This window comes from Aplidium turbinatum, chromosome 6, assembly GCF_918807975.1.
Source record: "Aplidium turbinatum chromosome 6, kaAplTurb1.1, whole genome shotgun sequence".
In the NCBI taxonomy this organism is placed as follows: Eukaryota; Metazoa; Chordata; class Ascidiacea; order Aplousobranchia; family Polyclinidae; genus Aplidium; species Aplidium turbinatum.
The window spans coordinates 30,134,639-30,146,740 of NC_137477.1; the positions used below are offsets into that span (position 1 = coordinate 30,134,639).

Consider the following 12,102-nt stretch of genomic DNA (forward strand, 5'->3'; position numbering starts at 1 on the left):
CATTGCATCTGCAGGGCCCACTCTTGCCAGTGCAGTGAAGTTTCTCGTATTCATCGAAGGCAACCTTGCAATGGAAACCAAGTCGTTTTTTTGTAGCGCTGGCTTACTTCTTCTGCTCATATTACGTCTTTGCAATGTCATATCCAGATAGTGCAGCTGCAAGTCTGGAGTTTATACAGAGGTATGTAAACCTGTAATGTGTTTAATTGTTTATGTATGAGCTAAGGAATAACAATAATGGAACTCCCTCCTTCACAAAGTCATTCATACCAGTGACAAGCTGGTCTGGAATGGGATTCAAATCCACGAAGTTCTTGACAGTGTCTCTCTACTGCAGCTAGTAAGAACTGCACCCATTACCGGAGGGATTGCGTCTTAGACCACTCGGCCATCCAGACTGATTATTAGAGGTGTTAAACTGTTAATACTAGTTATGTACGCAAGTTCCAAGCCACAACTCCAGAGGATGACGATTATTCTAAGGTTTGTGGAAGTGACAACGCATTCTGATCAATTTGAAGGTTTCACTACACGATGGTATTGTGGTGTAGTTACAAACATTGCTAAATATCACGGTCAAATTTGAAAAGATCCACTGATATAACTTGTGTTGTTTCCTCAGATACTTTGCTCGCATTGGGGTCATCCGTCATGACAAGAAAAAGTGGGATGTGCACCCTAAAGTACTCCGACTGTGCAACGAGGTCATGCTTCGGCAGGGATGTTTGTTATGAAGATTGAAGCAAGTCAAGAAATTCACTGTTCAGTCGCTGCTGCTTCATGCTTCGCCGAAATATAGCCTCGGCTGAACTCTGCAGTTAAAAAAGCGAATTCACGTGTTCGTGAAACATCAAACAAATAGCTATACTTGTAACATCTTGAGAAATATATTGTGAAACATTGTCGCCAGTGAGGTCTGCTGTACACAATAAATTTATATCTGCAAATGCACGTGTGTAATATTTACTTGTAGAGAAAGTCATTTTACTCTCATAATGCCGTTTGTCACAAAAACTATTCGGGAAGTTATTTTGCTGCCTGTCCAGAGCAGTAATTTTACTGATCAGAAACATTTAAAAAATGACTATCCGGAGCAGTAATTCTACTGATCAGAAACATTTAAAAATGACTATCCAGACCAGTAATTTTACTGATCAGAAACATTTAAAAAATGACTATCCAGAGCAGTAATTTTACTGATCAGAAACATTTAAAAAATGACTATCCAGAGCAGTATTTTTACTGATCAGAAACATTAAAAATATGACTGTCAACGGAAGTAAAAATACTTCCATTACAGTAAATAAAATTACTACTTAGGAAGTTATTTTGCTGCCTGTCCAAAGGACAGTAAAATTTTTTAACAGTGTAGCCAGTTAATTGATGTCAAGCAGTTGGATTAATCTCTCATCACAGCGATATCTCTTTGTAGTGCTCCCGGTCTTGCGGCGGAGGGAACCAGACTCGCTCAGTTAAGTGCGTTTCTTACGTCGGTCGTGACGTCATCACAATCGATGATGACAAGCTGCATTCAGATGATGAATATTCAGATTTACCTTACGTCCAAGAAAATGAAGCCTTGCACAAAGATGACAGTGCAATCGGACGGGGATCATCTTCAATCCTGAACAAAGAAGCGAATACACAGCAGATTGATAACCAGAAAAACATCGAATATATCTTTGAAGAAGACACAAACTGTGACATCCAAACACGGCCGATACCTTTGCAATCTTGCAATACTGGGATATGCAACGCTGTTGAAGCGAAGTAATTTTGTCCGCTGACATTATTTCAAACAACTAACACTAACTAATTTACACATTAATTTTTTCTTAAAGGAAGTTATACTTTTTTAGTTTTTGCACAGGCAACTTGTTGACGTATAACATTCCAAAAAATTGCTATTTAATGCCGTTCAGGCTTTAGATTGGATGTAGGCAGAGATGTACGTATACGCCGCAAATTTTACGCCGCATACTCGCGGCGTAGACTTTTTGTTTACGCTAACGCTTGCGGCCACATTTTTTTGGATAGTTTGCGCTTGAGGCTACGCCGTAAAGTTTTCGCGGTTTTTTAGCGCATAGCGTCAACGCATACTTTTTAATGTATTTTTTTCGCTACAACACGCCAATACCTTCCAGCGCTGCAGTTGAAAGAATGTTTTCACTGGGCAAAGACATATTGGAACCAAAACACAGCAAAATGTCAAATGAACACTTTCAGATGCTTGTGTTTCTTCGTGGAAATTCAAAATAAAACTTGTTTGTCTCGAGTGGTTTATACCGTGTGAATGTTTGGCACCTAGCAAACAAAATGAGTTTACGCTAGTGTATGCGCTGACGCCGCCAACTTTTTTTACAAGTTACGTTAACGCATACGGCGTGTATTTTTTCGAACGTTTGCGTTTACGCTAACGGCGTCAATATTTTTTGTATGCGCGTACATCACTGGATGTAGGCTACATTGTATATATTGTTAGCAAAGAAACAGTCTAGTGTAGGTTACATTCTCAGCACAAGACGAAAGTTTATATTGGCATACTGTAATTTGTTTTTAGAGCTCCCTTATTTGGATTTCGGTCAAGGGCGGCCATATCTGACAACCGCTCGCCATTGCAAGATCCGATTGCTGACACAAAAACAAATTCTCCTCAGTTTGACAAAGATTTTGATGTCAATGAAGACCTGATTGTCAATGAATACCCTACAATAGAAAGCAGAGATTCGACAGAGTATGAAGATCTTCTCGACATTGTTCACCCTATGACCGAAAAAGATGATGCCACTTTAGATGTTTTAGAAAATAATCAAAACTTTGTCACAAGTGTTGCTACAACCACGACTACTTCTACAGTAGCAACATTTTCTTTGGAGCCAAGATGGCTGACCGGGCTTTGGGGCCAAGTAAGTCGATAATTTTATCTCAAGTGTGCTGACAAATTGGCAAAATTAGGTTACACGTAAAACGCTATCCGGTATGATGCACCATATTTGCTTTCTATACTTCAGAACAGTAGGAAATGCTCATGACTCGAAATGATCATATTAATATTGTAGGCTACTGTAGGCCTACTGTGTTTTAATATCTGCAGGCTAACCGAAAATTCACGAAGGTCGAAAATGAGAGGCAATAAAAACTGTTGAAAACATTTAAAAGCTCTTGCACTAAATGAAATGTATTGATTTCCTTTTAAAGTCTGTTAAATGTTGCAACATTTTCATAGAAAACATAAATTACAAATATCGTACACCAATGCTTTCAGTGCTCTACCACATGTGGTGTGGGAGCAAAGATACGCAATGTGATATGCAGCCCGAATGCTGATGGCTGCGATGCCTTAGTGAAGCCCGCTCCTGCTCAAAGATGTAACCTGAAACCATGCGTCAAGTGGCAATATGGCAGTTGGTCTAAGGTAAAATCTCAATTTTATCATATGATTAAGATTCATTGTTGCAAGGTCATTGCTGTTATCGTTATCTAAATCGATAACACTTAGTCGCAACGTCAATGCGCGGTATCTCCTGCTTCTGCACATCAGCATCAAACCTTTGAGGTAATAAGGGCCATATCTTTTCTACTTTACTGACAAAGTACTAAGCAGAACAGATCCTTGTACTCATAGACCTACCTAAGTGAAAAATTGCATGGTGGACCATCATTTTTATGTGCTGTTAGGTTTATACCTTTCATCCTGCGCTATGGTTTCTTGACAGTGTTCACGAATGTGCGGAAAAGGTCGAAAAAACCGCAAAATCTTGTGCAGGGAAGTGCATAAAAACACACTGATGAAGCCCTTGTACTGTAGCTCCATTCCAAAACTGCCTGAGATCAACGTAACTTGCGACACGCACAGATGCCAGCCCTGGAAAACGTCACGATGGAGTGTGGTGAGTTGTGACATCACTGTCAGTCAGAACAGCATTTCGCAAGGGATAAAACAATTTTCTCACGAACGCTTTATAAATCAAACTATAAAAATAATAGTTACACTAATTAGTTTGTCAGCTCAAAATGTGCAGAACGTGCAACTAAACAGACTCGTCTCCTGATTTCAAACAAAATAACTTTTTGTGTTCTTTTGAGGCATAGATTTATGTCGCCTAAAAAGTAAATAAACTATTAATTCATACTTTCTATTAATCACAACAATCTTCAGTGCAACGCAACCTGTGGGAAAGGAATACAGCGCAGGCGCGTCGTGTGCTCTAAGTTCGGGATGTGTGACGTTGCAAGAAAGCCTGTAGCCAGAAAAAAATGCATGGAAAAAATTTGTGTAAAATGGAGTGTTTCCCACTGGGGAAGGGTAAAAAAGAGTTTGCTTGTGTTTGAAATGTAACTTTTTAACTGCAGTGGTAAAAAAGTATCAGCTAATCTTTAGTTTTTTGATATAGCCTACTAGTTGCGTAAACGTATTCAATATGTGTAAATTCCACCCTAAGGATAAACAAATTGTGTGCAATTGGTTTTTGTTTTTATTTGTAATATTTTTACACATTTCTTTATTAAAACTGCAGTTTTTTGTTTCAAAAAATTGCTACAGTACACGACAAGTATAGTGAATCTATGAACTGAGAATTTATAGGATCCCTGACGCGTTAATGACGAAAAATAAATCATTGATTGATTGGATGCTTTGATGAAACAAAATCTGGCTTAATTTATGAATATTATTAAATAGGCAAAATATTAAAGTGCAAATATTTTAAAAACCTGATGTGCTAGAGAAAAAACAAGCGCAGATTCGGAATCAGCGCACAAAAATCACCTAGAAAAGCTTACTTGTATCTCTGATTAAAAAAATTGATGACCAGTGATTAAATTGGCAATTCTCTAACTTTTGAGGAGTCCATTCGGTTATGGATTGAATTGTTCACTTATAGCCCTTTGTTTAAGTAACTGAAAATACTAACATGCAGCTTTTTCATGTATCAGTGTCCTGTGAAATGTGGCTTCGGAATAAAACACAGGCAGGTCAATTGTGTGGAGAAAGATAGCGGAAAATTAAGCACAACTTGTGATACGAGGTTGAAGCCTAACAGAGCAAAGAAATGTAACAAGGGTCCTTGCCGGGTCACTGATTATGGTAAGCTGGGAAGTCTACTTGGTTTCTTTTGGTAATCTTTATCATACTAATGCAGTGTGTGATGCAATAAATCAGTGTACTATAAACTGGTAGCTTACTATATACTCTGACATTGTGGTTTTAATACAAAGTAAGTAAATTAGAAAGTATTTTACCCTAGCCACGTGTAAAAATCAAAACTGAAATTGGCACACAAGAGCAGCAAAACAACGAGGGGGAGAAACAGTGAAACAACCACAGGCTACCATGTTTTATACACATCTCGAAAACTATTGTTTTGTTGCTCATAACATTTGACACCAAAATACTTAATCCTGAATCACAACATATTTACAATGTTCCAATAGCAACCCATACGCGTTTTGAAGCCTAATTTTGACGATTTGGTAATTATTTAAACTTACAAGGTAGGTATTTTAAAGCTATTTATTTCTAAATCCAAACTATTACACTTTTTATCTCAACACTTGGTTCGCTGGCGTTTTGAGCTATTCTTTAGAAATTCTTGAAATTTAAATTTTGATAAAAAAAGTCAAGTTTACTTATTTCGAGGTCAATGTGAAACTTAATATTAGCATGGTACCTGGAGATGCGGCCTGAATTTGTCGCATTTTGCAGATTTTGATTAGCCTACCCCTACTGCTACTGTCTGATTGAAATTTTCTAAGCTTTTTTACTTTTTGCTGACTCGTAATGATACAAAAGTTTTTTTTGTTTCCTTGGAGAAGCAGTAGAAAAAGAGAAAAAGTAACGTCTAATCAGACTTTTAGTGAGTGGTTATAATCTGACTGAAATTTTATTAATAAAATTTTCTTCGTTTTTCAACGCTTTCATATGATGTTAAAACCCATTTTGTAACTTGGGGAAGACAGCAAAGAAAATGTTAAAATACAACTTTTAAAAAATTTCATTCAGGTAGTCACCAAAACTTGGTAAAATCGGGAATGTGACTAATCAGGTCGAATCTTTAGGTAGCCTTGAGTTGACATTAGGTTACTGCTCTTCCCTGAGCAGGCAAGATGGGCAAACACCTGTTCATGCACACATTCACCTACTGAGCTGCAATAAACATTCCGAACAGCTTGTACAGACATTGACTGTGCCATCTCAAAGCCACACCAATAACATAGTGCCACACTGAGAGTTTGCGACTATGAAGCATCATACATGGTACCTTATGACAAAAAAAATGCATTTAAATGATATCACAAAAGCAATCGTGCATGAAAGTTTATCAGCAGCAATGATCCTAGTAACCTTTTGAAAACAGATGAAAACGAATATGAGAAATAGCTCAGGGCACCTCAGAGTTTTGTAAATGCAGGGCCTGATTAAGGCCCATGGGGGCCCGAGGCACAACTAAGTTTAGTGGCCCCTATTGGCAATCGCCTTCGATGCAATGCCATGTAGTCTCTGCGAATGATGAAATATGGGCTAACAAATAGTTCAAGCAAAACTATAACTTCATAAATATTAATTTAACCAATTTACCTACAGTATGAACACTCTTATACTTGTTACTTATATGAATATATCCAACCTAGGCTACGGTATGCAGACGATACTGTTTTGTTGGCAGAATCAGCAGAAGCTCTCCAAACAATAATAGAAAAAGTGAACAATACTGGAAAGGAATATAACATGAAAATCAACACAAACAAGACGAAAACGATAATTATTACAAGAAAAGAAAATGTACCAAGTTTAAATGTTACTATTGACGGAATGCTGGTCGAACAAGTTAAAGGCTATACCTATCTAGGACACACAATAACTGAAAATGGCAGATGCGATACGGAACTATTGAGACGAATAGAAATAGCAAGAAACAACCTCATAAAAATGAAAAAGACATTAATAACACGCAAAATTAATATCAATACTCGAAAACGAATTATGAAATCCTTTATATGGACTACTTTACTTTACAATGCAGAAACATGGACACTATATCATCACAAATGGTTAAACGACTTGAGGCATTTGAAATGTGAATTTATAGAAGAATTCTTAAAATTTCATGGAAGGATAAAATCACAAACAAAGATGTACGATCCAGAATACAAACCAACATGGAAATTTTACAAACAATTAAATCAAGAAAATTAAAATAGTTTAGCCACATGATTTGCAATAATTCTATTCAAAGACAACTATTAGAAGCAAAAATGAACGGCAAGCGAAATAGGGGCAGATCACCAAGAGTTTGGACTAATGATATCGAAGACTGGACAGAACTTGACTACAAAACTGCAGTAGAAAAATCTCACAACTAAGAAACTTGGCGTCTCATTGCCTCCAACCCTCGACGAAAGGAAGGAACTTAAGGATGATGATGATAGCTACTTGTTACAAAAATTATTGGATGAAAAATCTAACAGATTGGAAATTGAGCGCAATTCACACTAAAAACACTAGCAAAATATACACTTGAATTTGAACTAGCAGAGTTTATTAATGGTTTCTTGAAACCTATGAAAGTATTGACTTTTTTACATACGATGGAAGATTGGCATAAAATGCTGTAGCAAGTATAGTCTATATATTAATTATGATTATCGGGTTTGGTATTAAACAACACTTAAATTACTAACACCAGTAATATCTAATAGTAATACAGTCAACCCCGCTTAATCGGACCACATCGGGACCAAGCCAAATTGGTCCGATTAAGCGGGTGGTCCCATTAAACGGGGAGAACGAATTTCGTTATTTTTTTCATCGTTTTTGAAAATAGTTTAAGGATTTTACAATTGCGGCTATAAGAGAGAGAGAGAGAGAAACCTTTTATTTCGTCTGTTGCGACAATAGTACGGTACAATTATAAACAATACGAATAAAATAGTACCATAGCTATCTAAATACCACAACAGACAGGAAGCAGCGAAAGACTATATCAGTCATCGAGTCAGCTGCTTCCCAGTTTTTAATGTGACAAATGTCAAGCATCGGCAAATTACGTTGAAACAAGATAGGCTGATGTTCAGTAATATTAATGAAAGAAAAAAAAATCATGTGCTGCTGCGATCCTTAAGTGAAGTCCTGTGGTTTTATTCAAATATTCAAATATAAACACAACTAAAACACCATCAACAATCAAAACAAAATACAATCTCGGCTAACTTCCTCTCTGACGTTCCCGAAGGCTGGTTTTTGATTTTGTTAAGAATCTCTATTTTTTTCTTTAAGTGTTCGATCTACGCGAGTTATTGCTGCCATTTTTATTCAAGCACTAAAAGCATTCATTCAGTCTTCTGTACAGTACAGTATTCGGTGCTGCATCACAATTACTGCAATTCTGATAGATGACAATTGACCTTATGACGTGACAACAAGCGTTTGTTTATCTGTAGCCTACTTCACTTTAAAATCAGGGTTGTCAGATTGGAATAATTGATTCCAGATCTGGAATCAAAACGAACTGTCTAGTAGGGAAAAAAAATGTCTGGAATCTGGAATAATTTTTAGAAGCAAATTGGGATTGTTTAGACAAGTCTAGATTGTTTCGGTAATTGTCTTTTTTTCATTGCATTTAGTAGCTGCAACGCGTGCGCGTAACTTTCTGCCCTAGTTCCGTCTCTTTGATTGAAACTGTGTTGCTGAATTGCACGCTCTCTGGCACGAAAGCCTGTCTGTGAGAAGTGTGACGCAACCTAGTTAGCTGACAGGACTTTCCGCTCACTTAACACTGGGTTGTATTTCCATGTATGTTAAGTTTACTTTTAATCTGTTATGTTTTTAGGTTGTTACAGAATGCAGTACCGTAGTTATTGTTAAGTACCGGTACGATATTTATTGATTTTCATATTTTGTTGCATCGAAGCAGTTAGATAAGAAGTTCAAAAATCCAAGTGTATGTGAAGTTTATTGTAGGAAGAATATGGCTATACGCAGTGGCGTATCCTGGTGGGTTGAGCAAGGGATTGAAGGGAAGCAATGAAACTCGTGGGGGGTAAGAACGTTCCGAAGGCACGCGTATTCTAGGGGGTCCGAGGGCATGCCCCCTGGAAAAATTTTGCAAAATTACACTCAAATAATAGATTATATGTAGTGCTTTCTGGAAACACTTTTAGGGTAGGCTAATATTTGTATGTACAGTACGTACGGTATGAAATTTTTTAGCAGATATACAGCGATTAACGTATTAAAAGTAGCTTTTACACAAACGGGCAAAAACTGGGCAAGGCTTCTCAGCAGGAAGCAACCCTACGTACATTTTTCAAGAATTCTAATGATATAAAGAAAAAACAGTTGCTCTTTCGCTTGCTGTGTTCATTTGTCAGCATACATCGTTTACACTGCCAATCATTTGACAAACTTTTTCAACAAGCACGCAGGCACAGACATAAAATTGGGGTGAACAAAGGCTACAAAACTTGATAAAAAATGTGCTGGCATCATCTTATCTTAGGGATATTTTCATTTCAACATGAAGATTCTCACCACTACTTATTGTAAGTTATATCATATTTACAATATACACTGCGTATTTAATGGTATTTTGTTTTAGACTTGAAATGAAATGTCTAGAATAAATTTAGAATAATTTAGAATCAAACTGGCATGCAATCTGGAAGGGAAGGCTACAACTAATCTGACAACCCTGTTTAAAATGGCTTAGCGAGAATGTAACACGTTGCCCATCAACAACTCTTGACGCGTCACCTCGCAGAAAAATGTACAAAAAGTAAAAAACGTTAACCATAAAGGCCTATTTTGGGGCGGAGGGTGGTCCGTTTAAGCGGGGAAAATTGTACAGAAAAATGGATTTGGATTCGGGACCAGTGCAAAATGGTCCGAATAAGCGGGTGGTCCTATTAAACGTGGGCCGATTAAGTGGGGTTGACTGTATAAACAAGCTAACAAATTAAAAAGTAAAAGCGGTAGTCATTAGAGAAATAAAAAACAATTGTTTTCACAAAACATTATACCAGGCCCTATTACGTAAACTGTTCAGTCATAATAACTCTTGTTGACATTATTACAATTTACTGTTTTTGAAATGTGAGCTGGTTGACAGCAGGATTCCAGGATAGTACAAGAAAAAATACAAAGTAGCCTATTCATAAAAATATTATGGCAGGCTATTCCAGAAATTATTAATAGCCTATGTAACTAAAACTAGTTCCATTTCATTGTGGTATCAGTAATAGAATGTTAAAACAAACCCACCTCTGTGCAACGTTTTACATGTTTTACTGGCACAACAACTTTCACTAGCTACGCCTACGGTACTAATGTAAAAAAAAATTGGGGGCCCCCAAAACCAGGGGGCCTAAGGCCTGTGCTTCATGTGCCTCATGGTTAATTGGGCCCTGTGTAAATGACACCCCGGTTGAGAACTGTAACGTTACTGGGATTGCCGGTTGAATGCTTCTGACTAAGAGTGGCTGACAACGACACTAGATTGTTGGTATCAGAAAGTACATCTTGTATTACGCCACGTGTGAAGCGATCAAGGCGGATTCAGAAACGTCACTGACTTCCCGTGATGAGAGCGTAGATCGAAAAGGAAGAAGATTTCCACATCAGTCTGTTTTATAGGCGAAATCAGTGGTAGGCACTTTAACAAGCAGATTTCTAATAATCCACGCGCGTATCCAATCCAACCACGAACCAATGAGATGCTACGTTATCTGTACGTTATCTGCTATTGTGACCATTCCAGCATTCAGCCAGAGAATTAATAATTACTTTGAACTTTGTTTGGTAATTACAGAAGACAAAAGAGCTATAGCAATTGAATTAAGATAACTGCACTGCAGAATATAGGTTGATGACGAATGCGAGACAGCAGTCGGTACAGAACCACTGTTTTCAAATAAGCGTTATATCTCATGGAAACTAAATTTATGTTCACCGTTCTTATTTATGATTAACTAGATGATAATATAAACTTTTGATGATGATAATATAGATGATAATATAAAATGATAAACTAGATGATTATGCGTATTTCTATGTGTTTTTATTTTACCTTAGACTTCAGCTCTTGCACCGGCGACAGGTTGAAGTCAAGATTTTGCAAAGTTTTGAGGGAGTGGGGAAAATGCGTGCAACCGTCTCTCGCTATCCAGTGTTGCCAAACGTGCAAGACATTTGTCAGTGCCCGTAGAAAAAATAAAATGTCATAATCAGTACAAAACTCATAAAGTATTTATACAACTTGCTTTCTAAAAGCGGTACATTATACTGTAGATCAGTTTTCTGTTGCTACATTAACATGGTTGTCATTATGTGACAACTGTAACTAGCCTACTACTCCAAATACATTTACGTGACTACTTTAGATTTTTTACTGCATGCGTTGAATTGTAACCTATCCATTGCTTTATGCACTGTATTGCAAGCTTGTTGTATTTTTCATGTACCGTAGTCATTTTATCATCATATTCAGCATATGCGTTATCGTCTTTAGCTTTTCACCAAAAGATGTAGATTAGCTTAAATTATTTGTTTTAGGGTATAATTCTTGAGCAGAGCCATGATGACGTCACGACTTACCCAGTAGGGTGGAGTGAAACATAGGTTAAAAATGAAAGTTGATAGAATCAATCTGTAATAGTTACTAAAAGTTGTGATGTGGTAAATGTATTCACATGCTGAAATATTTTTGATTTTGATCAACGTTTACGTCTGCCGCAAGTCCATTGAAGTTTTCACTGGTATTTTGGAGCTATGACGTCATCACAATTAGCAGATCGTCACTTTTATCTAACTTCTACCTTCGGTACTTCTATCTAACAATATCAGAGTTGTAAATTACACATAAATCGTTGCAATGCAGTGGAAAATACGTCTTTTAGAACGCTTGTTGCATGTATATGATCAACTGATAAGAAAAAACACGGATTTTAAGCTATTTTCTTCAAATTTCTGTTCCTTTCACAAGTTCATCACCACAGTTTAAGCAAGTATGTGCAATGAAGGTAAAGCAAACTACAGTAGAAAAGTGTTTTTCTTAATATGACAATATTGAGATTTCGGTTGCCTGTTTACTTTTGATCCCATATAAA

The 12,102-nt window shown here is 37.0% G+C and overlaps 1 protein-coding gene across 1 annotated transcript in view; it reads left to right on the forward strand.

Annotated features, from left to right (window-relative positions):
- Positions 1-11,639, forward strand: part of LOC145772576 (A disintegrin and metalloproteinase with thrombospondin motifs 12-like) — a 52,653-nt gene extending 41,014 nt beyond the window's left edge. Inside the window, exons 21-27 of the mRNA XM_082584438.1 lie at positions 1,433-1,770; positions 2,561-2,906; positions 3,266-3,415; positions 3,717-3,890; positions 4,160-4,306; positions 4,936-5,086; positions 11,069-11,639. Coding sequence (XP_082440564.1) covers positions 1,433-1,770; positions 2,561-2,906; positions 3,266-3,415; positions 3,717-3,890; positions 4,160-4,306; positions 4,936-5,086; positions 11,069-11,220 — 1,458 coding nt within the window. The 3' untranslated portion in view covers positions 11,221-11,639. The remainder of the gene's footprint in view (positions 1-1,432; positions 1,771-2,560; positions 2,907-3,265; positions 3,416-3,716; positions 3,891-4,159; positions 4,307-4,935; positions 5,087-11,068) is intronic.
- The last annotated feature ends 463 nt before the right edge of the window (positions 11,640-12,102 follow it).